The sequence below is a fragment of the Mytilus galloprovincialis genome, chromosome 9 (genome assembly GCF_965363235.1).
Source record: "Mytilus galloprovincialis chromosome 9, xbMytGall1.hap1.1, whole genome shotgun sequence".
Classification (NCBI taxonomy): domain Eukaryota; kingdom Metazoa; phylum Mollusca; class Bivalvia; order Mytilida; family Mytilidae; genus Mytilus; species Mytilus galloprovincialis.
In genome coordinates, this window is record NC_134846.1 from 30,886,436 (window position 1) to 30,912,883 (window position 26,448).

The 26,448-nt window shown below is 30.8% G+C and overlaps 1 protein-coding gene across 1 annotated transcript; it reads left to right on the top strand.

The window, feature by feature from the left end:
* The first annotated feature begins 2,108 nt into the window (after positions 1–2,108).
* On the top strand, positions 2,109–26,202 carry LOC143046737 (uncharacterized). Its single transcript, XM_076219834.1, has 7 exons — positions 2,109–2,238; positions 5,068–5,397; positions 14,038–14,151; positions 15,746–15,808; positions 19,233–19,340; positions 19,880–19,957; positions 23,640–26,202. Exons 1-7 carry the CDS (start codon positions 2,187–2,189, stop codon positions 23,711–23,713), a joined length of 819 nt encoding a protein of 272 aa, XP_076075949.1. The 5' UTR covers positions 2,109–2,186; the 3' UTR covers positions 23,714–26,202.
* The last annotated feature ends 246 nt before the right edge of the window (positions 26,203–26,448 follow it).

Consider the following 26,448-nt stretch of genomic DNA (forward strand, 5'->3'; position numbering starts at 1 on the left):
TTTGTACATATTTCCGACAGAGTGCTTTCTTAAACTAAGCCTGTTTGCATTAATCTTGGTTGATACATTTGAAACACAGTAACAACACTTGGTTAGCATCGCATAATGAACATTCATACCATATTTGGTTTCATTCCATTCAGTTGTTCTTCAAAAGAACACTTTTGTATGTATTACACTAACGGTCCTTTGTTCAACTAAAATTACCTATTGGCACCAATATTGGACTGGATGATTGATTGACTACAAAATATTAAAACGTAATCAGCACCTCATTTGAAACATTCTCCTCATGTTTGGTTTCATTCCCTTCACTGGTTCTCTTAAAGAAAACATTTGTATGTATCTATCATAGGGTTCAGTGTTAAACTATGTGCCCGAGGGCGGCAATCTTTGATTATTGACCGCCCACAAAGCAACAACACTTGATCAGAACCTCATATGGAACAATTGTGCTATGTTTTATTTCATTCAATTTTGTGTTCTTTAAAATTTGTATGTATTTCCCAAAGAGTGTTAAAAGTAAACCTCTCTCTGGAAGCTATCTTGGACAAATGATCCGTTCAAAGAATTACCTCTTGTTCAAACCCTTATAAGGAACATGCATGACAAATTTGGTTCCATACCCTAAAGTGTTTCTCTAAAAGAAGACATTTGTATGTATTGTTCATCGGGTCCTATGTTAAACAAAATCCCCCGCTAGCGTCCATTTTGGATCAGCTACAAAGTCTCAACACTTGGTCTATAACTTATAATGAATATTCGTGCAATGGTTGGTTTCATTCTATTTAGTTGCTCTCTAGAAGAAATTCAAAATGTTAGAAAATTAACGGACAACATACGACGGACGACGGACACCAAGTTAGGTCAGATGCCCTAATCACCTAGGTCTGATGAGCTAATGAAAAAAGAACACTATAAATCTTAAGAAAAGAAACGTTAAAAACATACTTTTTTGTCTTGATGTGTGTGTTCCTGACAAAACCTTTTCCGTCATTCAGAGTGACAAACAAAAAGATATTAAATTACCGTGATTCATGATACGCATCACCAATAGAAATATACTGATTTAGTGCCAAAAGCGACCTTTTTATGCTAGAACTTGTTGATTATTTTTGTAAGTATTGAATTAAAAATATTATTTTTTCCGTTAAGAGAAACATTTTAAACAGCTTCGATTAAGAAACAGTTACTCAATGAAAGGCTAAATTAATACATTTAATATGTTATTATGTTACCTCAATCGGCTAGTCAATATAAGTCCGAATCAATTTGTTGATATACATTTATTTTTAGATATAGCTAACTTTCTTTATCCACAATATTTCAGAATACATTAAAAAATGTATTTGCTCATTTAAAAGTAGGTACCAAAACTCAGTTTATAGATATTTAAGATACTATGGCAAATTAAAGGAATGAGATATTTTAGTCTTAACATCTATTGTTTAAAATATGAAAACTATATTTTATATTTCTCAGAAATCTTACAAAAACTGATTGTGTTATGTCTAATAATGTTTGCCACAACACCGTCACATACATTGTATGAGTTAGACTTATATATGTCCCATTAAAATATAGCACCGATGGTCATATTATATTTGGAGACCTTGGCATCGTTAACTCAACAAAGGTCCGAAATATTGGATTTTTTCACTGGTGGAATAAACCTAGTTTTATAGCTAGCTCAACCTTGCACAGTTGCATAAATTCCATTATATTGACAACGAAGTGTGAACAACCAAAATAGACATAAAAGATAAATATGTCAAAAACACACATTAAAATGAGTGCAATGATGCTTACACCTCATATGTACTTTTGAAAGGAGGCTTATGGATACTTAAGAAGAAAAAAAATAGCTTTATACCCTGTAACAATCTAAATTTGAATACAAAAAAGCAATTCACTCTTTGAACAGTAGTATACTACTGTTACCTTTATTTACTGCAAATCATTGTTTGATCATTAGCGGAAATGAGCGTTTGAAATGTTTGCGGCAGTGACTTTGAACGCATACATGAAATCCTTATTGACAATATCTGAATAAAAACTTTAGACACAAGCTATACCGATACCTTAAGATTATTTGATTTGTTTTTTAGGTCACAGAAATATATATCAATTCCACACAATTCCACAATTATGTGGAAGATTGTCTGAATACGTGAAAGAATACCGACATGAAAAGAATGAGTATTACCCTGGGTCTGATCATTTCTACCTTTCTTTCAGGTAAGATTCTGAAGATATATTATAGCGCTGAGTATGAATTAAGAAGTAAAATAAAAAATACAAATATTGGATTTACCGTAAAATGTACATAACAAATGTTTCCCTTGTTTTCAAGTAGAACCAATTTTGCCTAATGAAGTTGGAAACCTGTTTTGACACGAATTTCAGAAAAGTATATTACAAATTATGTTGATTCCGAGACACAAACCCCGAGCTGCTGAAAAACTCGGAGCAATATCAATCGACCGTCTGCCGAATACACTGGTAGAACATATAAAATAATAGTTATCAAAGGTACCAGGTTTATTATTTAATACGCCAGACGCGCGTTTCGTCTACATAAGACTCATCGGTGACGCTCATATCAAAATAGTGATAAAGCCAAACAAGTACAAAGTTGAAGAGCAGTATAAATGATGTTAAATGTAGAACAAATTGCTTTTTCCGGATGTTACATCAAAACCAAACATTATAAACCCATGGAAGTTCAATTTTTTTGGTACCTTGATGATCAATATAACTAGTACAAGACATAAAAACAATAACCAAATCTTAATATCAACAGATAATTATTTACGAAACGTATGTGAAAAATTCATGTCAGTGCCGTAGGGTGATTTAATGAACCGATGATACCCTGTATAACGAGATGAACACAATTTTCAAGAATCTTAAGACTTTCAACTGATGTTTATAGTTAGTTCATATGTTGTAGTGTTCCACCACTGTCCTAGGTCAGGGTAGGGTGGAATCCCACTTACATGTTAAATCCGGCCTCATTCTGAATGTATGTGCCGGCCCAAGTCGGGAGCTAGTTATTCAGTGGTTGTCGTTTGTTGTTGGGTAACATATTTGTTTTTTCGTCCTTTTTTGTACATTTATAATGTCCTAGTTTTTCGTTTGAGTTGTTTTATATTTGTGATTTTGGGACCTTTTATAGTATGCGGCATTGGTTTTACTCATGGTTGAAGGCCGTACACTGACCTATAGCGGTTTATGTCTTTTTTATTTGATCTTAACCAACAAAATGATTAAATATGTCACAATTGTGATTACAACATTGAACATTTTGTAATAATCTTAAATTAACTATAAAACAGTTATATCAACAAAGAAAAACAATTTGCCCTAAAGATACTCTATAGTTGATACCGAATATTTATTAACAAAGTCTTGGTATCTTCCAATGAACGACGAGACATAACCGTGGTTTATCAACTTTCAGCTCAGACACTGACGACATTTTATTAAGTCTAGTAGCAGCATGAAGCTCTTGAATACTAAATAAGTTTAGAAATGTATACTCCATATGCAGGTGATGTTGGTACATAATTGAATTCGTTTGGTTTGTCATTGATTCTGGTAATGATCGCTAATATCAATTTCGAGGTATAAGGTAGCAATACACAGTAAGGAGTTTGGATTCGCACAATGGCCCCGGTGGATTTTTGAAATATGAAAGTTAATGTGTAATAAAATTCATTTTTAGACAGCTGAGTACTAATTTAGCCTTTATAAAGATGGTTTATAAGAAAATCAAGATTATTTTTTAACATGTTTAAGGCCTATTTTCTCTTTGACTCTCCATATTTTCATAGTTAGACCGGTCATCAGTGAAGAAATTAATGCAATGTTTTACAAGCACTTTTTTTCTACACGAAGTTTTTGATGCAATTTTACCTAAAACAAAATGAGATGAACGACATATGATTTTCATTTGATTTACTGAAAGATATATGTAAACAGTTTCAGAAAAGGTATTACTACAAGCGATTGAAATTCTACTTTTAGCCAAATTTTGGAGAAATATTTTTTGCAACATTATATAGCAAATAAATGCATATTTTTGCCATTGATAAACCCAAAATAAATTATATTTTACCATTTTATATACTGGGTATAAAATCTATGGAAGATTTTGATTACATACATATGCACATATTTATATGACACAAACAGTATTTTTAATATTGCAAGAAATCAATGAAAAGGGGATGGTAAAATTTATGAGGGCAAATTTTAATATTTTTTCCATAACTGTGTGTTGCTACATAAGTCTGAAGATAGGGCGGTAGAACCCGACACGGCTGTTTTTAATTTTGATGTTCCGGATCATACATTTATGGAACTTAATAAGAAAAGATTCGATTGAAAAAACATTAGTGTAGCACCGATGTTATGTGGTAGTCGTTTGTTGATGTAGTTCAATAGTTATCAAGGGAACTAGAATTATAATTTAATACGCCAGACGCGCGTTTCGTCTACATAATACTCATCAGTGACGCTCAGATCAAAATAGTTATAAAGCCAAACAAGTACAAAGTTGAAGAGCATTGAGGACCCACACGGCTAAAGTAATCTATTCCTGGGATAAGAAAATTCTTCAACATTTGTAAGTGTTTCTCGTTTTACATATCGATTATACCGTTTGTTTTTCTGTAGGAATGGTTTTACACTCGTCTGGTAATTTTTGGGGCCCTTTATAGCTTGTTCGATTTGAGCCATGGCTCCGTGTTGAAGGCCGTACTTATACCGTTATTAGTTTACTGTTACAAATTGTGACTTGGATGGATAGTTGTCTCTACTGCACATCTTCTTACATCTACAAAATGTATCATCAACATAACTGAATGTGAAATTGAATGATATGGCTTCTCTGATCCTCTAGTTTTAAATCGCTCTGATTATTTATATATGCAAACATAAAGAGATTGACAAGGAGAGGTGCACTGTGTGTTTCCATAGGAAAAATTCGTTTGTTCAAATAACTTGTGGAGTTCATTTATATAATGTAATCAGTTTTTCTTTAACAATTTTTTGTTTTAACAGCCACAAACATGCAAAGTCATTATATGTGCCTAACTTGGAGCTTAGAAAACAAGTCATTACTCTTAAATTGTACGATACTTAGTCTAAAGTTCAAAGTGGAATTCGTTGATCCGTCTGGCAACAATCAAGGATTCTGTCTACCGCCACATCCGATTCCGCAATGCATAACAGCTTCCAAAAATGTGTCAATAACCCAGAATGTTACAACCAAAAGCACACTATTTACGCTTAAAGGCTATATTGATAAATATGTAAATGGAAAATGGACATGTCGGCATGGGAAAAATTTGGGATCTGCAATGGCTGATGTTCAGATTATTGCAGCAACAGGTATACTCTTAACCTATCTTTAATGTTGCAAAACAGCAGAACAGATACTTTGTTATTCGTTGTTTGTAGGTTTGATGTGAATTTTGAATATAGTTGAACGCTACCTAAATTATCGTCAAATACTACGATTACAGTGAAGCTTACTTCGCATTGCTTCATGGCCTTTGTACGGAAGCGTATTAGGGACACATTAAAATAAAATTGGCAGTGAACTTTTTTTTCAAAGTCGAAATTTTGACATTTCAAACCTTAAAATTTCGACTTTAACTCGAAATTTTACCTTTTTAATCTTGAAATTTCGAATTTAAACTAAAAATTTCGACTTTTTTTAAACTCGAAATTTCGACTTCTTTTTAAACTCAAAATTTCGACTTTTTCAAAACTCAGAATTTCGACTTTTCCTCAGTATTTATACGTTTGCGTTTATTACATTCTGCAGTCACTTATATCAGCAAGTGGAGAGCCATATACATCATATTAAACTTGAAAAGTATATTTTAATAAACTAAACCATTTTAAAGAGATTATTTTAGATAGAAAATCTTGTTTTTGCCGAAGAATGAATAAAATATGTTTCACGTTCAAATACATATTTCAAGTCTGGACTATCTGAATATGTGTATTTAGACAACCCCGTTATTCCGACACACCTATAATACGACATACTTTTATTCAACAGTCTAATATATAAAGACAAGGGTTAATAGTTGTGTCATAAGAATGCCAACTTGTAGAGTTTAATCAATGTCCCAGAAAAAAGAACCAACATTTCAAAATTCCAAAACTAGAAAACTGAGCAGCTCATTGGTCGTCCTGAAGATGCATGGCATTTTTGGCTACTTGATTTATCATTGTTTAAACAAGGCAAAAACAGTGACTTGCTATTTGGAAACCAAACCGGCCTTTAAATAAAGGCAACAGTAGTATACCGCTGTTCAAAATCATAAATCCATGGACAAAAAACAAAATCGGGGTAACAAACTAAAACCGAGGGAAACTGTGATTCTCAATGTCCTCAGATCTGACGATCATTTGACAGTGTCATGGAAACTAAAACATGGAATATGGGAAAACATTTTTTTCTGTCAACAAACATGTTCTTACCGAACCGAATGAAACTTTTCAATATTAAATGCTAATCCATATCTTAATTTAAGAACAAAACCAAATTCTGAATATTAATTGCCAAAATGTGTGGATGACGCTTTAATAATTTGCGTCCATGTCTACTCCTTCTAAAATTGTAATAATTGTGTTTGAATACTAACATCAAAGTTTTAAAAGTACTTAGAAAAAGTCAAATTTCGAGATTTCAAAAATCAAAATGTTAACTTTAAAATAAAAATTTAGAGATTTTAAAAGATGAAATTTTGAGTTCACAAAGTCGATCTTTCGAGTTAAAAATGTAAAAATTTTGATGCTGAGTTTAAAAAAAAGTCGAAATTTTGAGTTTAAAATAAGTTGAAATTCCGAGTTAAATATAAGTCGAAATTTCGAGTTTAAAATAAGCGAAATTTCGAGTTTTAAAAAAATCGAAATTTTGAGTTTAAAGTGGAAATTTCGACTTTTTATAAAGTCGAAATTTTGAGTTTTAAAAAAGTCAAAATTTCAAGATTTTAGAAAGTAAAAATTTCAAGTTTAAGTCAAAATTTCGGGATTTGAAAAATCAAAATTCAAGTTATAGTCAAAATTTCGAAATTTGAAATGTCAAAATTTCGACTTTGAAAAAAAAGTTCACTGCTAATTTTATTTTTTCTATGTCCGTAATACGCTTCCGTACCTTTGCACTATACCTCATTATTTTTGATATTTGCTTCAATTAAAGCATTTCATGATCGTGTTTTCTGATTAAGTTCGATTTTCAATACAAAAGTATGTTCTTATGTCTTTAAATTTATCAGATTATTAGTACCAAAGGAGAATGAAGTCAGAATAGTGTGAACACGCGAGATCGTTTTACTTACTGTTAACTTAGACATAGAACACTTTACGATGAGTCAACGGTCATATACCTGGTAAGAACTGGAAAGGTCAAACCGTAACGTTTATCATCGATTCTATTTTGCAGTCCATCTGTGTCAATATCGAGGAGACTACCAAGATAAGAAGTAGACCTTCTTCATTTAATAGTTTTTTTATTTAGAGCTGTTATAGGAGGATGCGGTGCAAGCAATCAACTATGATCACCACTGTTGGTTTTTATGGCCTGTGGTACTAAGTTAGTTTTCCTTAACATTGCTTATTGAAGCCTGATGTTTTTCTTTAAAATGGTCGGATTGGTTTTGTTTGGCATATCGTGGTTAACATGGTTAATGTCCTTTTTATACGTCTCTTTATTCTTACTTTATTTAGTGTCTGGTAGAATTATTCTTGACCTTTTGAAATAATAATTCATAATTATTTATTTTAATATGAAATCTTAATACGGTATACGATCGTGATGATGTATGCAACGTGCTTATGACTATTTGAACGCTATACTAATTGTTATATATACTAAAAAAAGTAAAAAATTCTCTAAAAATAAAATTTAAAGAAAGTTGGTTAGCTAATTTAGAAAGCAATTATGTGAAGTGTACCAATATACAGTCTGGAAATAAATTAAGAACTTACAAAAAATTTTAAAGTATTTTTATGTTTGAACCATATTTAACAACAAATTCAAAAAAAGACCGGCAAATAATTACAAGATTTAGAACTAGCTATCATGATCTTGAAATCGAAAGAGGGAGGTATATTGGAATTAAAGCTGAAGACAGAAAGTGTAAATTATGTAAGAACGCAGTTGAAGACGAACTACATTTTTTTTAAATGTCCTGTTCTAAAAGAGGCTAGATCCTAACATCTGTCTAATTTAAATTCTAAATTCAAAAATTTTCAAGATTATCTGATGAAATGAAATTTGTTAGGATGCTTTCATCTGAAGATTTGTTTGTTACTTCAAACTTATCTAATTTATTTCACTCCCTTTTTGAAGAAATAAAGAACATCATAGATAATATCATTGTTATTTGAAAAAAATAGAAGAAGAAAATATATATGTATATGTAATAAAATCGACCAGGAGTTGTCTCCCATAGACCTAGAACTATTAAAATTATGTAATTTTTCCAGTTCACAGTGGCACCCAAAATAACTTTATGTATTGTCAATAACTTGGTTTATAATCAGGTTACTTAGTGTGAATGTGAATTCATGTTTTTGCTTTAATAATTCTAATAATTCTAATCATTTCTGTGATTTGTTGTGTAATTCATTTGATTGTATAGCTCAAATTTGTTGCACCATGATTGGTTAATGAAATTATCTTAAATCTTAAGGATGTTTGCTTGTCATGTTTTGGAATTTTTGTCAGATTTTCGAAACTCTGGTTTTATCCATTTGAATGCCTTAAAAATATTTGCCCATGGACCCCCATTTTTCTTTTTATAAATCTTTTACATGTTTAATTATATGTCATTTGTAAAAGTCTTATAAAATCTTAATTATTTTTGATAGTGTTTTAGAACTTTAACTGGTCAATGATAAAGCCATGAAAAATCAAGAGAGAACATTTTCCCGCCACAATTCCAATGGCTAATATCTCGAAAATAAGCACATTCTATTTTTTTTGCTTTTTTTAATCTTCAATTCAATATATACTAGTGCTATACAAAGCTTTTTTTTAAAACTGAGTAGCGAACTTCCTTAAATCTATCTTATCTATGTAATTTGGAGAACAACGGATGGATATACAGATGTAAGAATACGTCGTATGAGTGCCAATGAGACAATTCTTCATCCAAATCACAATTAGTAAAAGGTAAAACATCATTTGTAAAAGTACGGCCTTCAACACAGAGCCTTGGTTCAAACTGAAAAAGAAGCTATCAAGGGTAAAAAAGGACTAGTGAAAAACACATTAATGTAGGGAAACAAACGGTGTAATATATACACTGAAAACAAAGAACGAGAAACACTGACAAATGACTTATGAGCCACATCAACAAACAACAACCACTGACCAACAAGTTCCTGACTTAGAACAGGTGCAAACAAATGCAGCTGGTTTGAATGTTTTAACAGGCTCCAACCTACATCCGAACCTATAAAAGTAGTCGTGTAAGATAAAGATATAGAAAGACACACTACAAAATATCAATTGAAATGGCTTAACGTAATAAAAAAAACCACATATAAACAAAATCAAGTACATATACACTGAAAAATGATCGATGACACAATATAAATAAAATATTGAAAAAAAGGGAGAGGGGAGATGTAAAACAACATCCATAAGACAACTATAACCTTAATAAAATGACATACACAGGTAAATTTTGTTGTAAGGAGCACATGGAGCACGGAAATATTTTTTTTTACAAAATAAATAAATTTGGTGTTCATACTACTTAAGATAATATAATTGAAAATTTATCGTGATACTTATTTAAGGTAGTACGTTTAGAAAATAGTGAGTCGAGATATGATAACACATAACACACCAGTGTGGACCTTATTAACTCTGTTAGTTTTTTTGCAAATATTAGGACCTTCATATTTATCTGATCATGCTCAAATTGTAGTCTTTTTAAAAGGTTGTATATCCATGCAAAATATGAATATAGACAGAAAATATAGTGAGATAGATATGACATTTAAATGGGAGACTATTTCTAAGGAAAAAATAAATACTGTTTTAGAAGAAAGCAGCACTACAGATGAAATACTTGGTTATGAAAATACACCATTTGAAATAAATTGTTCTGGGGTTGAGAGGGCAGAACAACAACTAAATAATATATTTAAAACATTAACCATGCGCTCATGTAAAATTATTAAATCCTTTCGTAAAAAGAAATTAAAAAGAAAAAGCCATGGGAAGATAGAGAACTAGCTGATGTAAAGAAAACTGTATCAAATCTAGGCAAATTATTACGAATAAATCCTTATAACCTCAATTTAAGAAATAATTTTCTAGGTCACTGTAAACTATGTAAAAAATTAATAAAAAGAAAGAAAAATCAATTTAGAAAGGAAATATTTAGTCAGCTTTCAGCCCTTAGAGATACAGACCCTAAACAATATTGGAAATTATTAAAATCATTAAAATATGAGAACACTAATAATAAAATTGAGCTTCAAGCTGGTTTCCAGAAATTATTGATCATTTTAAGCATCAAGGAGAGACTGTAAACTATGATAAAGAATTTAAAACTAAAATTAAAACCGATATATTAAATGAAACTGATGCACTTTTATTCAATGAGATAACTGATAAACCCTTTACTATCAATGAAGTAAATAAATGTATACAAAAATTAAAAACTTGGAAAAGCTCTGCATGGTCCAGACCAAATTTGTAATGAAATTATTAAATATAGTGGTGTTGTTACTTGTAAAGCTATTACTAAGCTTTTTAATTTAATTCTTGATTCTGGTTAATTTCCATCAAACTGGAGAAAATCTTTTACCATACTTATTCATAAAGCTGGAGACAGGCTAGATATTAATAACTATAGGGGAATTTCCCATCAAAATTGTATTGCCAAACTTTTTAGTGCTGTTATTATTTCTAGTATTGTAACTTACTCTAAAGAAAAGTTTTCAGTTCATCAATTTTGATTTAGAAATAATCATAGGACAGCAGATAGTATTTTTATTCTAAAAACTTTTTAATTATTAAATATTTGACAAAAAAGAAGAGTAAAATTTACTCTTGCTTTGTTGATTTGCGTCTTGCTTTTGACACCGTTTGGCATGCTGGTCTCTTATACAAATTAAAGAAGGATGATTTTGGAAAGAAAATATTTGAAGTAATTAAAGATATGTATAAGTGTTGTGAATCTTCAGTTAAAATAGATAATAAAAAATCTGATTTTTTAAAAATAAATTAAGTGGTCATACAAGGGGACAGTTTGAGCCCCACATTGTTTAATTATTTTATTAATGATCTCCATTCAATTTTTGATGGGACATGTGATCATGTGTCCTTAGATAAAACATCAATAAGTAGTCTTAGTTTTGCTGATGATCTTTTAATATTATCAGAATCACAAAACGGTTTACAATCTGCTTTGAATAAACTGGAAAAATATTGCTACAAATGGCAACTGACTGTAAATACAAATAAAATAAAAACTATGATTTTTCATTCTAGAAATTCTTTGAGTCAAAATTTTTTTATAAACAAAATCAGTTAACTGAAGTTAAAGAGTATAATTTTCTTGGGAACATTATTGATAATAAAGGAAAATTTAAGAGATCTACGCATGAACTATCCAAGAAAGCGATTAAAGCGTTATTTTCATAAAAGAAATATATGTCTAATTTTCATCATGTCCCTGTTGATTTATCATGTAAATTATTTGATTCACTAATTAAACCCATAATTTTATATAATAGCGAGATCTGGTTTATGGAAGATTATTACTTAATTTTTAGAGCCATAAATAGAGCCACCGTTTGCATGGAACTAACTGTGATATTTTATCATTGACAGATATATTCAGCTTTGAAAAAGTGCATCATAAATTTTGTAAAACTGTTCTTGGAATTAAAAAAACCTCATGTAATATAGCTGCAAAGTCTAAGCTAGGACGATTTCTGCTCGACTCCTTTATTAAAACTGTCATGAAATAAACCCTCTTGTTAAAGAAGCCTTTGCAGTAAATAAGTCTATGTCTGAAGATGGAATATATACTTGGTACACTTTTGCCAAACATATTTTTAAAGAATTTTATATTGATGAAGAAGAATATGTTGATTTTGATAAACCTTTTAAACTTATAAAAAAGACACTCAAAAAAAACTTTTAAACATATTGTGAAGGAAAAGTATAATAACATCACTCTTGAAAAACTTTCAATTCAAAACTTTATCTTTATAGTAAACTTAAAAATGAAATTAAATTCGAGGACTTCTTGCATAATCTAAACAATTTTAATAGTCGTAAACTTTTAACAAAATTATGTGTAAGTGATCATAATTTGAAATTGAATTAGGACGTTATAAAAAAATTCAAAGAGAACACAGACTGTGCAAAGTTTGTAAAATTTTAGATGATGAGGAACACTTTTTTCCTTCATTGCCAAATTAACAGTAATGTAAGACATTCCCTTATAAATGCAATTAAAACCCATTATCCTAATTTTAACCAGCTTGACTCAAACTCTAAACTTAAAACTATTCTAGATCCCAATAAAGATATGTTGTCTAGTGTTGTAGACTATATAAAGCAATCTATGGAATTGCGAAAATAAGGTCCACATTGGTCAATTATTATATAGATATATATGTCATTAATATCAACTTCACTTGTTTAAAACATTTATCATGTATTATGTTTCATGTCACTTGTGTATACAATGTTTTAACCCGCTAGGGTTTCATGTTTTTTGCAATAAAGATAACAAATAATGACTTACAAAGTATGTCAACAGTTCAAATGAACAAGCAAGTGTGATTTGAGAGTACTCACAGCTACAGAACGCTAGTTGAAAGCATAAAAACAATTAATTGTTTTAAAAAACATGAATTAGAGACTTAAATCAACTAAAACACATCCTGTGGATATAAAGGTTAAACTCCATTGACAGTCAAAGAAATTATGACCGGTACAAAGCCAAAACAAAAAGTATCGACAGACAGTACAATAGTTAAGATTTAACCTTATAATAAAAGTGTATGATATCATTTATAGAAAATGAACGTGGATGTGTATTTATACATTCCAAAAACCCATTTGAAAAGAATACAAATTTGGTTATGTTTTAACTTGTTGATGACATGACTGAAATTACCTCACTTATATGACTATTGAAGTGAAGAAGAAGTAGCATTCAACAGACATCAAAGATGAGAAATAATTCGAGCCTTGATGAGATCAAGGTCTTTGTACGTTCACGAAACCTTGTGTCCTAGTGTACCATTTTACAATGAATATGTCTTAATCCAACATATACACTTTTTATATGAATTTTCAAGTTTTGTATTTTCCTTCTAAGTCCAACCGCTTTGCCGATAAGTTTAAACACTCAAGCTTACCATACGTATTTGTTGTTTACCGTCTTTTTGTAAACGTATATTTTTATTTGGAGGTGGTTGATGTTGTCTAATAGATTGTTCGGGATTTTATGCGATTCTCGTTATCCACTTTGAATATAACTGTATCTTAAATAGGAATCTAAACACGGAAGAGGATAAGCTTACTTCTAGACGGTTTAAAAGTTTGATTAAACTCGTGAAAATTGTAAAGCTTGCATTGATGGCAGTCATTCAAATTGAATAAGTTTTGACAATGTTATTAACAGGTACATGTAGTCCTGATCAGGAGATCCCTTCTTGTTCGTTCGAAACGAAGTCTGACAAATTGTGGATCAAATATTTTAAAAGCCCCAATGAATCAATACTTGGCATGATGTTGTCGTCAATCAGATTTTAAAAAAAAACTATGCTATAAGATCAGATGACTTGGTATGATACAATTAATCTACTGGAATTTGAGGTATACGGTGCTCTATAGCATTGATTCACCTATATTTATAACTAAAAGACATATAACGATTTAATCTTTGTTTTGTTCAAATTTGGATTTTGGACTTAATTGTAGGTAATCTGATAACTCCTGTATCCAGTATCTTCTTGTCTTTATATTTTCAGAAAAAGACAGAGACCTTATGACAGCTTGTCTTCCGTGGAGTACTTTTCCATTCATCGCTGTCGTAACATTCGCATTTGTTATGCAACAGTCAATGCGTTTTACAGGACATAAAGGTTTGTAGCCACGTATTCATATAAAATTATGAATATATACGTTGCCAGTCAGAACAGATAGGTAATAAACATTATCCTATTTCCTATAATTTAAACTCAATATTGAAAACTGAGTTTATCAAATTATAACAGAACATATAAAGTAAACTAAAGATCCCCCACTGTCCTAAATAAAAAATGAATTGTTGCAAAGGTTTCTAACGTGAAAAGAGGGTGCAGTGTGCATACATTATTTCGAAACACTGGTTGGAAACGAAGGCCGACAAATTGTGTATCAAATATTTAAAAAACAAAACAATGAATCAATACTTGGCATTGTGTTGTCGTCAATCATATTAAATAAAAAACACCTATGCTATACTACTAGGTAATATACAATTAATGTACTGGAGTTTGAAAACTCCTTAAACGTGAAAAGAGAGTGCAGTGTTCATACATCAATTCGAAACATTGGTTGAAATACTGCGTTATGTGACATCTTGAAAAACACTTCGGACGTCCCTGTTTAAAATGGGGTTCTGTCTAATATGAAAACTGTAAAATTTCAAAAATGCTGAAACCCGAGGAAAATGTTAAACGGAATGTCACGGACCAAATGGTAAAATAAAAAGCTCAAACACTTTAAACGAACATCTGTTCTATTTCATTTTTGGTACAGGCATTTACTTATGTAGAAAATGGTAGATTAAACTTAGCTTTACATAGTCTCTCTTAGGTTTCGAACGGTTTTTTACCAGGAGCAAACCTGTATTGTTGGTTTTGATATGCCGCAGGTAAATATGAACACTCATAAAAGTATACAACATTTTCATCACAAAATTGATGAAATGTATGTCAAAGCTGTAATTACATCGGATAGGGTTTTAAGTATGTAGAAATCTTTCTTATAAAAATTTCAGGAAACAAAAAAAAAAAAAAAAAACAAAAAAAGAAAGTAAAATGCTTTAATCCTTTCGAAACGATTTAATTTCATTTGACACAATATTAGTTGATATATAAAATAGGCATGTAATGTACGTATAGACATTATCATTCAGTTTTTGAAATCAAGGTTATATGATTATTAATTATCTTTTCTTGTTTTATCAAACTGTGTTACTTGTAGTTCTATTTACCAAATATGATGTCAATATGTTATGCGCATTTGGATTTATTTATAGACTTGTCAAAAACTGAATAATTGATTGATTGATACTTGCTAAAAATTCAGTAGCAAATATGTCAAGCATCTTCAGGGCGATATGAATAATGAAAGTAATTGTTGACACAATAGATAGGTTTCTGTTTTGATTAGGGACTTTCCGTTAGGTATGCCAGGATGAATGGTTGACAATTCCGACTGCCTTCGAAAAAAAAATAACGGTTTGTTTGAGCCAAAAGGAGAGAAACTTATAAAAACTATACTTAGTTGTGTCTTATCATTGAACATGATAAGGAACATGTGTTTATGTGCTTTATGTTTACGTTTGCAAATGTTCATATTTGTTTCATCCTTATTGCTTAAACCAGGGTATAGCTTTCGGTTTTTTTTTAAAGCTTACAAAGTAAAAGATTTTCATTTCTGTTTTCAATAATTTTTGTTGTCTTTTTTCAGCGAGCTCATACGGAAGAAACAAGAAATCGTGCTGTCCTTTCAGGATAAAATACAACTTTGTAGGTAAGTTGCACTTTCCTCATTAGAAACGCATTGCTATACAATGAAAAAGAGGGAGAAGATATCAAAGAATGAGGTGAGGGCCAAATAAAAGTAAAACAAAAGTACCATGGCCAAATGCAAAAAAAAAAAACAAGTTCATAAACCATTTCATAAAACAACTGAAGATTAAACAACACAACTGCAAGTGAAAGTCGGAAGAACATTCATGTGGCAAAGGTGCTGTTTATAAAATGTTGCATATTATAATTAACAGAAATATATACATATTTCATAAGATCTATGACATACTTTCGGCGAAAATATGTCACTTTACCATATTTTCCATATTTAGGACATTTAAGGGATATATTTACATTGCCATTGCTTCCTAGATATGCTTAAATCTAAGTTAGTTAAAAGACTTTAAAAGGAAATTCATATATAAGCAGCAATTATTAAAGCTTTTGATATTCTCCCCTTCGTATCAGAGGGAGAATTAAGCTTTATACTTGTCATTCTGTACGTCCATCCGCCAGTTCGTGAGTTCTAAAATTGGTTTCCATTCTCTAACTTCGGCACAACATGATCATTTTTACAAAACACGGATCAAGTTTGAAATTTGTTGGTGTGACGTTTATCTTTTAAGAATTATGCTTTTAAGGTGGCTCGGGACTATTCGACTGCGCATAAATGCATACATGAATTACCATGCACACGAAAAGTGTGTGTTCTAAATTCAGTATAATTTTTTTTTTAATATTTTTGTCTCACAAATTATTATCGTTATTATGTGTATCTGTGAGAGACTCAGAATGACATTTCACCCAATGTCACCATTTTCCCGCCAAAATTTTGGGTTTGAGGCCAAATATTTATTTTTCATAATCGGTGACCTATGTTTTTTATTTGCTCATTCTTTCAAGCAATATTTCAGCTTTTTATATTACAGTTTTGGACCAATTGTCATAGAACCTTTTTTTTATATTTAGATAAAAATATGTCAACATCTCTATATACCCTATCAATTCATTGAAAAACGGTCCCTTTTACATACCTCTTTAAAAGTAATATTTTGAGGTTAAATAGTCCGGGACCCCCTATTTTTTCGACCAATTTGATTCACTCTCTATAAAGAATTAAAATAACAAAAAAACACGGCACTTCGAATAGGCCCGAGCCACCTTATTTTTTTTTCTTTTCTGTTTTCTAACTTCAGTTTGTTTCAACCTAATGTAATGAATCTCAAACACAATGTTTAATACCATGAAAACATAGATCCAATTTGAATTATGGTGGCGTAACTTTAACAGTCCAAGCATGCAACTTTACAATGGAAAATGCTGAATGTTTGTCTCCGTTCTCTAATTTAAGTTTGTCTTAAACAAAGTTTATGAATCTTATACGCAATGCATATGCTTGCTACCACAAAACTCTGATAGAGTACAAATATGGATAGCGTCACTTTCACAATTCTTGAGCTATGTCCCTTTATCAATATTATTATAGCAAGTTATTAAACATATTTTTTCACAAAAGTTTAACACTTTCATTGTATTGAATTGAAAAATCCGCAAATTGGTATAGTCTTTTGCACATACTATCATGACGTCGTATGTTCCGATTCCGTGTTAACTTTAACATCGGACATTTTAAAAGCTTTTGTACGCTTCAGAGTGAAATAGAATATGACAAGGACAATATTTTCAAGGAAAAAGTGTGACAGTTGTCCGTTTCCATGGACGACATTAAAAGAGGGACCAAAGATAACAGAGGGACAGTCAAACTCATAGATTAACATTAACATAGTCTAAACCTTAAAAATCATCAATAACCTCCAATGGAAAAGTCGCAATACCGTCTCATTATGCAGGATTAGCCATTCTAATTAACACAGATTTTCGTATCACGCGAGAAATAGATAAAAGGCCACAACTATAAAAGAATCAGAAGTACCATATTGTAGGATGAAGCGATGATATGCAATATGTTGGAAACTTGTTTTGTGCTTTCTTTTGCTAAAAGACATCTATCATCAAATTATTGATCATCATTATTTCAAGGGATTAGGAAAATGGTATTCGATCATTTGTCGTTAAGTTGCATTCTTGTTATTGAGAGCTTACATGCAAAACAGCTGTGGTAAAGTGAAATTGTGATTTATTCGTAAAAAGTGGATATGCCACTTCTAGTAAACGTGATATCCTTACACTTTCCTGGTTTGATATCCCTTAATGTGGTGATTCCGCATACATTTTTAATTTAACAGAAATAATTTAGTTCAGATACAAATTCTGAAAAAAGGACTATTTTATATTTCACTCCATGTTTTGTCATACACCGGAAACAGAACTTGTAATACTAGACCGATACCCTTAAGTCTGCAAAACTCGGCAAAGTATTCTTGGCACAGATAACACATTTTCATTATTATACTGTTTTAGTAATATATTTAGTAATGCAACATCATATATGTTGCATTGGGATATTACTTACAATGTACTGATTTTCCTTCGAGAAAATTAATTTTACAAAATCGATAGCAACACTTTGTAACACCGTTATTTACTGTTAAAGGGGTACTAGCTGTCAAACTCATGTTCACTGATTTCACTCAGATTTCCATATATGATAAAATATTATTTAGACTATTCAAAGTTTAAAATAAACAATAAGCAGAGCATGGGCATGATCATACGTAGCTCCGTTTCGTGTGTATTTTAGTCTAGACGCAATCTAATCAAAAGAGGGACAACAGATACCAAAGGGACAGTCAAACTCATAAATCTAAAACAAACTGACAACGCCATGGCTAAAAATGACAAAGACAAACAAACAACTATCGAGTTGACCTGCAAAGTCGACCAATGACCATACAAGCGATGTAAACATAAATATAGATATAAATAGATTAAGCAAATTCGTGCTTTTGGATTTTTCTATGTCTGTTTAATTTTATATTATAGATTAAAATATATCATTTTCATCATTTTAACCTGTATAAGAATGATCTTTTGTGGATCGAATCAGCCAAACAAATGATTTACCTTTGTTTCACTTTCAATTTTGACATTATTTTCCTTTAATAACTTTACACATACCCGTGTTATCCATCTCTAGCTAAGGGGTTGAATTGAAGTTCATATGAATACAGATTCATGTAAGTGAATAATTCATCATCAGTGTTTCTTAGCTTAATTTGACAAAATTGAACCATACTGGCTGGTAAAAGCGAATAATTATTTCACTTTCGTTATTGATTGAACATCATATATTAGTTTTTTTTTTATATCTCGTAGCTAGTGCCCCTTCAACATGACTTTTAGGATAATCAGATGGATGCCTTTTTTTGAGTTATCAATTATTTGTGTTTACCTTAATTATTTCCTAAATAAAATTTCTCGTTTAGTTTTTTTCATTTTCATCACATTTTGGATTATTATTTCAGTGCTTGTATTTAAGATTTTCATCATGATAGCAAGTGCCGTTTTAATATGTATAGTGCCCATGGTAATTGTGTCGGATGGTAAGGAAGACCAAAGTATAATATGTTCAGGTGAGGTGATTGTTTCGTAATTGACCATAGTATTTAAAGCTTTGTGTCCGCTATTCCTAGCAGATAACTTTTGAATTAGCTATGAAACATGATTAACTTATTTGATCTCAATCATTAAAATAACCGATTCCGCTTCTGCATTGATACAATGTACGTGACTATACGATTACTGGTTATTTTCGAAAATTACAGGGTTTGTCGAATATGTTAATATAAAAATCTAATCTAAATATAAAACACTTTCGAATTGTATACCATTCAATAGTAATATGTGTTTATATTATAGTTTTACTATTTAGCCCAAAATGTAAGAAATATTTGTCAATATGTTTTGCAAGTTGCTGTTAATTTGCATTTGTCTGTGTAAAATAAAAAACATATTTTCGTTTTTTACTTGCCAATAAACGAATTATAAAAGAACTTGAATCCATGTGTAATTCTCAACAAATGACAAAATAAATTAGACAGTCATGATTTAATGAATAATATCAACTTTAGATTCCGAATGCTGTGATAACTACTTAATTTTCTATAAACAGGTCTACAAAAAGGAATGATGGTAGCATTTGGAACATTAATCGGAATTCTTTTTACAGTTGGAATATTTTGTCCTATAGGTATAGTCTTAATTTTATATGGAATGAATACTTTGAACGTTTTTTTCCCCCTCTCTATTGACTAATTAATGCAATACAAGATGATTTTCTCAAAGAGCTATATATCTATAAGTTATCTGAAACATTCAATTATAAACACTCATAAACAATATATGCACTTTATATATTTCCTACCTCATAGATTGTAGCACAGATTAACACAGGTTTTGATATATGATATATGATTTATTTGTGTGTGTTTGCGTATAGTATATACGAGCGCGTGCGAGTGTATCAACTGATTTTTCTAACAAATTAAGCCCTTAACATTTAAGTAAGGATATGTCAATACTATTTCAATGAAACATTTGAGGACTCAAAATACCAAATTGTAATTATGTTATGATATTGAGGTTGGTGTAAGGTTGCGTAGCTGGAACATGGTTAACCCTTCTACCTCCTGTCCCATACCAAGGGGCCTGTAACCCTGTGGTTTTCTTTTTTGTTGTTTAATAAATTTGGTATTCGTTAATTCTATGTACATGAATTAGTTTTCTCGTTTGAGCGTCTAAAATAAAAAAGAAGATGTGGTATGATTGCCAATGAGACAACTGTTCATAAGAGACAAAAATGACACCGACATTAACAACTAAAGGTCACCGTACGGCATGTCATGCCTGGGCCTATTATATGGTGACTTATTTAATCTAACTTTCAAGTATGATTATCTCTGATGGAAAGTTATCAAATTGGCAATCAAACCGAACGTGCTTATCTTGTAAGTACTGTTTTTGTCAACGAGCAAGCTCGTCAAATACACAAGACTAAAAATGTAACATTGATTAGCAATATTAAGCTTGCACTTTGGAAATACATCTGTTTACAAACCACGCATCTTTTGTGGAGATATATTATATTCATAGATATTTTTTGTTGTTATGACTACTGGTTTCTGTATATGATTTCGTAGAGACATAACTTGAAAATGTTACCATAATAGAAATCAATGAATAGTGGCAAATTTTAATTCCGAGGAAGACCCAAAGTTGAGTAATTTCATACAGAATTTTAGTATATATTTAAACTCGTTGAATTTCATGGAATATTAATGTTGAAAATACACCACACAGCCGTATGTTTTGACCTTTGAATAAAATAGTAATGCATAAGAACTTCCCGTTCTAGGACGTAATTTTGTACAAACTTCATAGTAACATTGTCCAAGTTTAAACCCTTTTTGGAGTTCCTATGGATAATTGTATTGTCAAAATTTTCGGAAATGCAGCATTAACGATAAAACAATGGCTTCTACCTATCCTCTTCGTTCCAGGTGGAGCATAAGGTCGCCACAAGATTTTACCATCCAGTTCTGTCTTGAGTCGTTGTTTCGGCTTTTACCCAGGTCATGTTAAGTTCAGTTTTGCATTAATCGTTCGACGCCAGGTGGTTTTTGGTCTTCTTCTTTGTCTCTTTCCCTGTGGTGTTCATCTTAGAGCTTTTCTAATTATGTTGGAGACAGGCATCACGTGAAAATGCTCCAGCCATCTGATTCACCTCTGTCGTATTTCGTTGAGAATACACATTTCAAGGAGACGTTCATTTAATTTGAAATACGGTTTGGCCAGAAGATTTTGCAAATTCCCCTCTGACAAATGTGGTGGAAAATTGAGAGCGATATCATATCTTTGTTTGTTACACTTCACCATGTTATTCTACACACAAGGACAGATTTAATATGAATGTTTTATTGCTTTATGTTTGTTTTCCGGTTGTATTGTTTGGTTTTACAAATGGGTCGTAGTATTTGAAATGAAGATCTTGCCTTGGCTAGAATACTTTTGATTTCTTTTTTGTGTTGTATGTTCTGTACTAACCACAGTTTCCAGATAAGTTAATGTATCTACCTGTTTGATGTCTCTACCCTCAGGTTTAATTCATTAGGTGTTATACCACCATTGATGTTCCCCTGTTATGCTTTGTTTAATTGAACTATTTAAATCATTGCCGAGTTTATCTTTATTTCATATAAAGAAATGTTTGACATGAGTAAAATTTTACCATGTTCAGTATAACAGAAAAACTCACATATCATTTCATTGCATATAAGATAATAACCTTAACTGGAAGTTAACTAATAAAATGTTCACCTCTATTTTACCTGTGTGCAAGATTTAGTAACCATGTAACCTCAAGTTTCTAACTTATATCAATAGAAAACACAAAATAAAAAAAAAAATGATGGTGCTTAGAAACACCTAAGATTTGTTTTAATGACACAGATTTTTTTCTGCAATGAAATGAAGGATTAATTTCCTACAACTGTTAAACTCAAGGAAAATTAATTTTCGACCCTTTCTCGTATGCAACCGGAAGTCACGTACTATGATTTGGTGGTATAACACCTAAAGTATGATGTTGTGTTAAAAGGCATTTCTTGAGTCTTTTTTGCATTAAATGTTAGTCCAATTTTACTTGCAAAATGTTTGAGCCGAGTTGTCTTTTTCTGCTTATTATTTGTTTTGATGACAAGAGTGCTTAATCATCAACACAGTCAAAGTCTCTACAATTTTAAACATTGACAATGTGATGCCCATTTTATGTCACTGGTTCTCCTTCTCATTACCCTGGCAACCAGGAATAATATGGATGGGATGATGCAGCCCAGTCGTACTCAGGGTTTGACTTCAAACCAGTCAGTTTCCTTGTTGTTAAGTATCACATCACATAAAAAGTTAGCATACATGCATTTTATCAGGGTAATCATTATGATCTTGTGTGACAATGCAAATATAATGTAAGGATTGTCCAAAGAGTCTTTATGTGTTAACTGTCGAATGCGTTTTTGAAATTGATGAAGTTGATATATAGAGGTCACAGATGCATCATTGATCTGCCTCTTTTCAGCGCTGATAAAAATCTTTAACACTAATTTTAGCTCTTGGAGTATAACGACAAAATTTGTAGTGGAATTTCTATTAGTTGAGATTTTTTATTGGAAATTCGTTTTCCTTCATTTAACGTGATAGTAACCAATATTAACAGCATAAGGTTCGTTCCTGCATTTTTATTTCCTATGTATTATACGCTTTATCATATATTTCAACAGAAGAGTATTATATTTTTATAATATGAACTGTTTTCTGATCCATAGCACTGGGTTACCTTCAGTTCTACTTTTGTCTTGTTTAAAAGGCCTTAACAGAACTGCTCAATTACTTATCCGAAGCACCTGGGTTGCCTTACAATTTGCGTGCTGTTGTTTTAAAAATATTTTGTTTATTATTGTATTTATTTGTGTGTTTTGTATTTTTTATAGTTGCATTTAGTGTGCCAAAAAATATGAAAACTTGACGTTCGTGACGTCACATACAATATGAAAACTTGACGTTCGTGACGTCACATATCAAACAATGACGTCATTCAAAAAAATTACCTATTTTGAGGAAAATTTTTCTTAAGCAAAAAAAAAGAAAAAAACTGACGTTATGTTAAAAAAAAAAAAAAAAGTAGGGGTGTGATAAAGGGTATGCGATAAAGGGTGCGCACCAAAGTTGCGCGATATGGATTAAACAGCAGGCTATTTATCAAATATGCAAAACTACTGTATTTACTACTAAACATATGATAAATATTTATTCATGATAGCTAAACATTGTTAACTTCGTTATTGTTATTATAAATACGACTTAAATCTTATTTTCAGAACTAACTCATAATAATGTAGCAGAAAACATTGATTATGTGATAGATGATCATACTGATACTGAAGTTTTATAAAGCAATGTGTAGATGAACAGAGGACATGAATCCTGAAATTTTTTAACATCCAGTCATTGTAAACATATTATTCACCTTGTGATAAAATTCCATATATATAGTGTCACTGGATGTGACACTGTTATGATAAGAAATGTTCTTATACATGTTTTAGATATTATCTTTGCACAGCATTATTTTGGGGACAGGTTATAATTGCCTGATACAAATTACGACATGAAATGTATTTATAAAGTCACAAGCTCAAGGCATGCTACATAATTGGCATTATAGTAATAATAAGATTTGTGAAACAGATGTGTATCATACATACAATTGTTCACTAAAGTTAGGTACATGTATGTTTTTTAATTGAAGGTTTAATTTCAAGAGATGAAAAAAGCAAAATGGTTGTATTTAACAATATAAGTCAATCTATTATATTACATGTATATTTAATAATAAACAATTATATGATACCTACTTAATTACGGTCAACTAACAGGAAATAGAATATGGCACACATTTTGTTAAACTTTTGCATATGAAATTTATATGACAATCATTTGAATGACTTATACTTTGTAGTCTTGTCTCCAATTATATTTGAAATGTTATGTTATAATAAAATGTATATCACGAAAAGGCGAAAACGTGAAATCGCTAAAACGCGAAAACGCTTAATCGTGAAAACGCTTAATTGGGAAAACGCGAAATCGCAAAGTCGAAAACGCGAAAACGCGAAATCGGAAAGAAAAAATATTTCTTTTTTTCGCGTTTTCGACTTCGCGTTTTCGACTTCGCGTTTTAGCCCTATAATAATAATAATAATAATAATAATAATAATAATAATAATAATAATAATAATAATAATATCTTCAGCTAAAGAGAGTAACTCATTTGGATTAAATCAATTTTCAAAAAGTAATCCTGTGTTAGGATGCTAACACAAAAGTCACCAAAACGGACCCCCAAATCACTGTTCTGCGGTATCCATGATGCCAGATAACGTGTGTGTAAAGTTTCATTTAATTTGAAGAATTTTGATTGTTTTTACATTTTAGCCATTTCCATGGTAACGGCAGCCATTTTTGAAATTCCAAATTCAAAAAGTCCAGATATGCTAGGCAACATTTGCTTTTAGTTTCATCAATTTTGAAGCATTTTGAAATGTTTCACATTTTAGCAGTTTCCATGGTAACGGCGGCCATTTTGGAAATTCCAAACTCAAAAGTCAAGTCTAAATAAGATAAGCAACATTTGTTATAAGTTTCATTAAATTTGAAGCATTTTAAAGTTTTTCATATTTTTGCTATTTCCATGGTAACGGCGGCCATTTTAAAAATTCTAAAGTCAAACTGCTGCTGCAATTTGTTCTCTCTTTAATTATATACCATCATATAACATTAAATGTCTCTAGAATTAATTTAACATTGATGTTCTGGAATGTTCCATGAAAATTCACCCCCTAAAATTATGCAAAGGAGACCCCTACTGGAATAAAAAAAGATCCATGTTGAAGCAGACATGTGTCTCTTAATATTCATAGAAATAATCATAATTCCATCTACTCTACATACAGTAGCAAATAAAAAAAAGAAATGACCCCACCCATCTTTGAGCCCCCCTAATTATGCTAAGATGACACCCTGGTATGATGCAAATATGATTCTGCACCCCTAATGATGCAGACCCATACCCAGCCAAAATATAAAGTTTCCTTCCTCTACTACTTCCAAGAAAATGGTAGGATATTTTAAGGGGGACGAAAAAGAAAAATAAGAATAAGAAAAAGAAGCGGGACAAAAACATAAAGTCTCCAAAACTCCGTTTTGGTGACTTAATAAGGCTCTCTACATACAATGTTAACAATATGAATAATTTAAACATTATTAATCTACTATTACACACATGTAAACAATAGACGTATATAAAGTAATATAACAACAAAAACACCTATGGTATACATTGTGGCTTAACTTATAAATTTAACACTTTTAAAAATAAAATGACTTGCAAGAGTTTTTGAATGCAGATATACTTTTTGATTTTTTAATTTCACTAGACAGTAAATTCCACACTTTTGGACCACTAAAATAAAAAACTTGATTCGTATAATTCTGTATTTGATTTAGGGACAATAAAATTATCCGATGATGAAAGTCGAGTATTGTACGATTGTTTACTACTTGTAGGCCAATAAGATTGGATAAATATTTTGGTGCCAGTTGGTGTTTTGCTTTATACATTAATTATGATTTGTGGTAATGTATTCTCTTAGTAACAGGAATAATTCCAGATTCCTTAAACAGTTCAATAGATGGTTTACGAATATCGTGTTCGTTTAAAAAAATTCTAGCTGCCCTTTTTTGCAATTTTAGTAAACTGTCAACTAAAAACTTGTTACAGTTTCCCCATACTGAACAACAGTAATCCAAATGTGGAAGAATATACGCATTGTAAAATAGAATTCGTGCATTGTGATCCAAGTATTTCTTGATTCTTTTTAATAAAGCTAATGCAGAATTAACTCATTTGATTATATGATTAATTTGATCATACCAAGAAAGAGTGTTGTCAACAAAAATACCTAGGACTTTTTCACAGTGACTTTCATGAATCTTTTGGACATTAATTGATACATTTAATGTGTCATTACACATCACAGACAGTTTTTGTTTTGAACCTATACACATTGTCTTAGTTTTTTACACATTAACTAACATTTTGTTTTCATCAACCCAATGACAAATATT

Coding starts and splice junctions, on each gene's coding strand:
- LOC143046737 (XM_076219834.1), top strand. CDS start 2,187: ATGAAAAGAATGAGTATTACCCTGGGTCTGATCATTTCTACCTTTCTT. Junction 14,152..15,745: donor GCGTTTTACAGGACATAAAG/GTTTGTAGCCAC, acceptor GTCTTTTTTCAG/CGAGCTCATACGGAAGAAAC. Junction 19,958..23,639: donor TGGAATATTTTGTCCTATAG/GTATAGTCTTAA, acceptor TCTTATTTTCAG/AACTAACTCATAATAATGTA.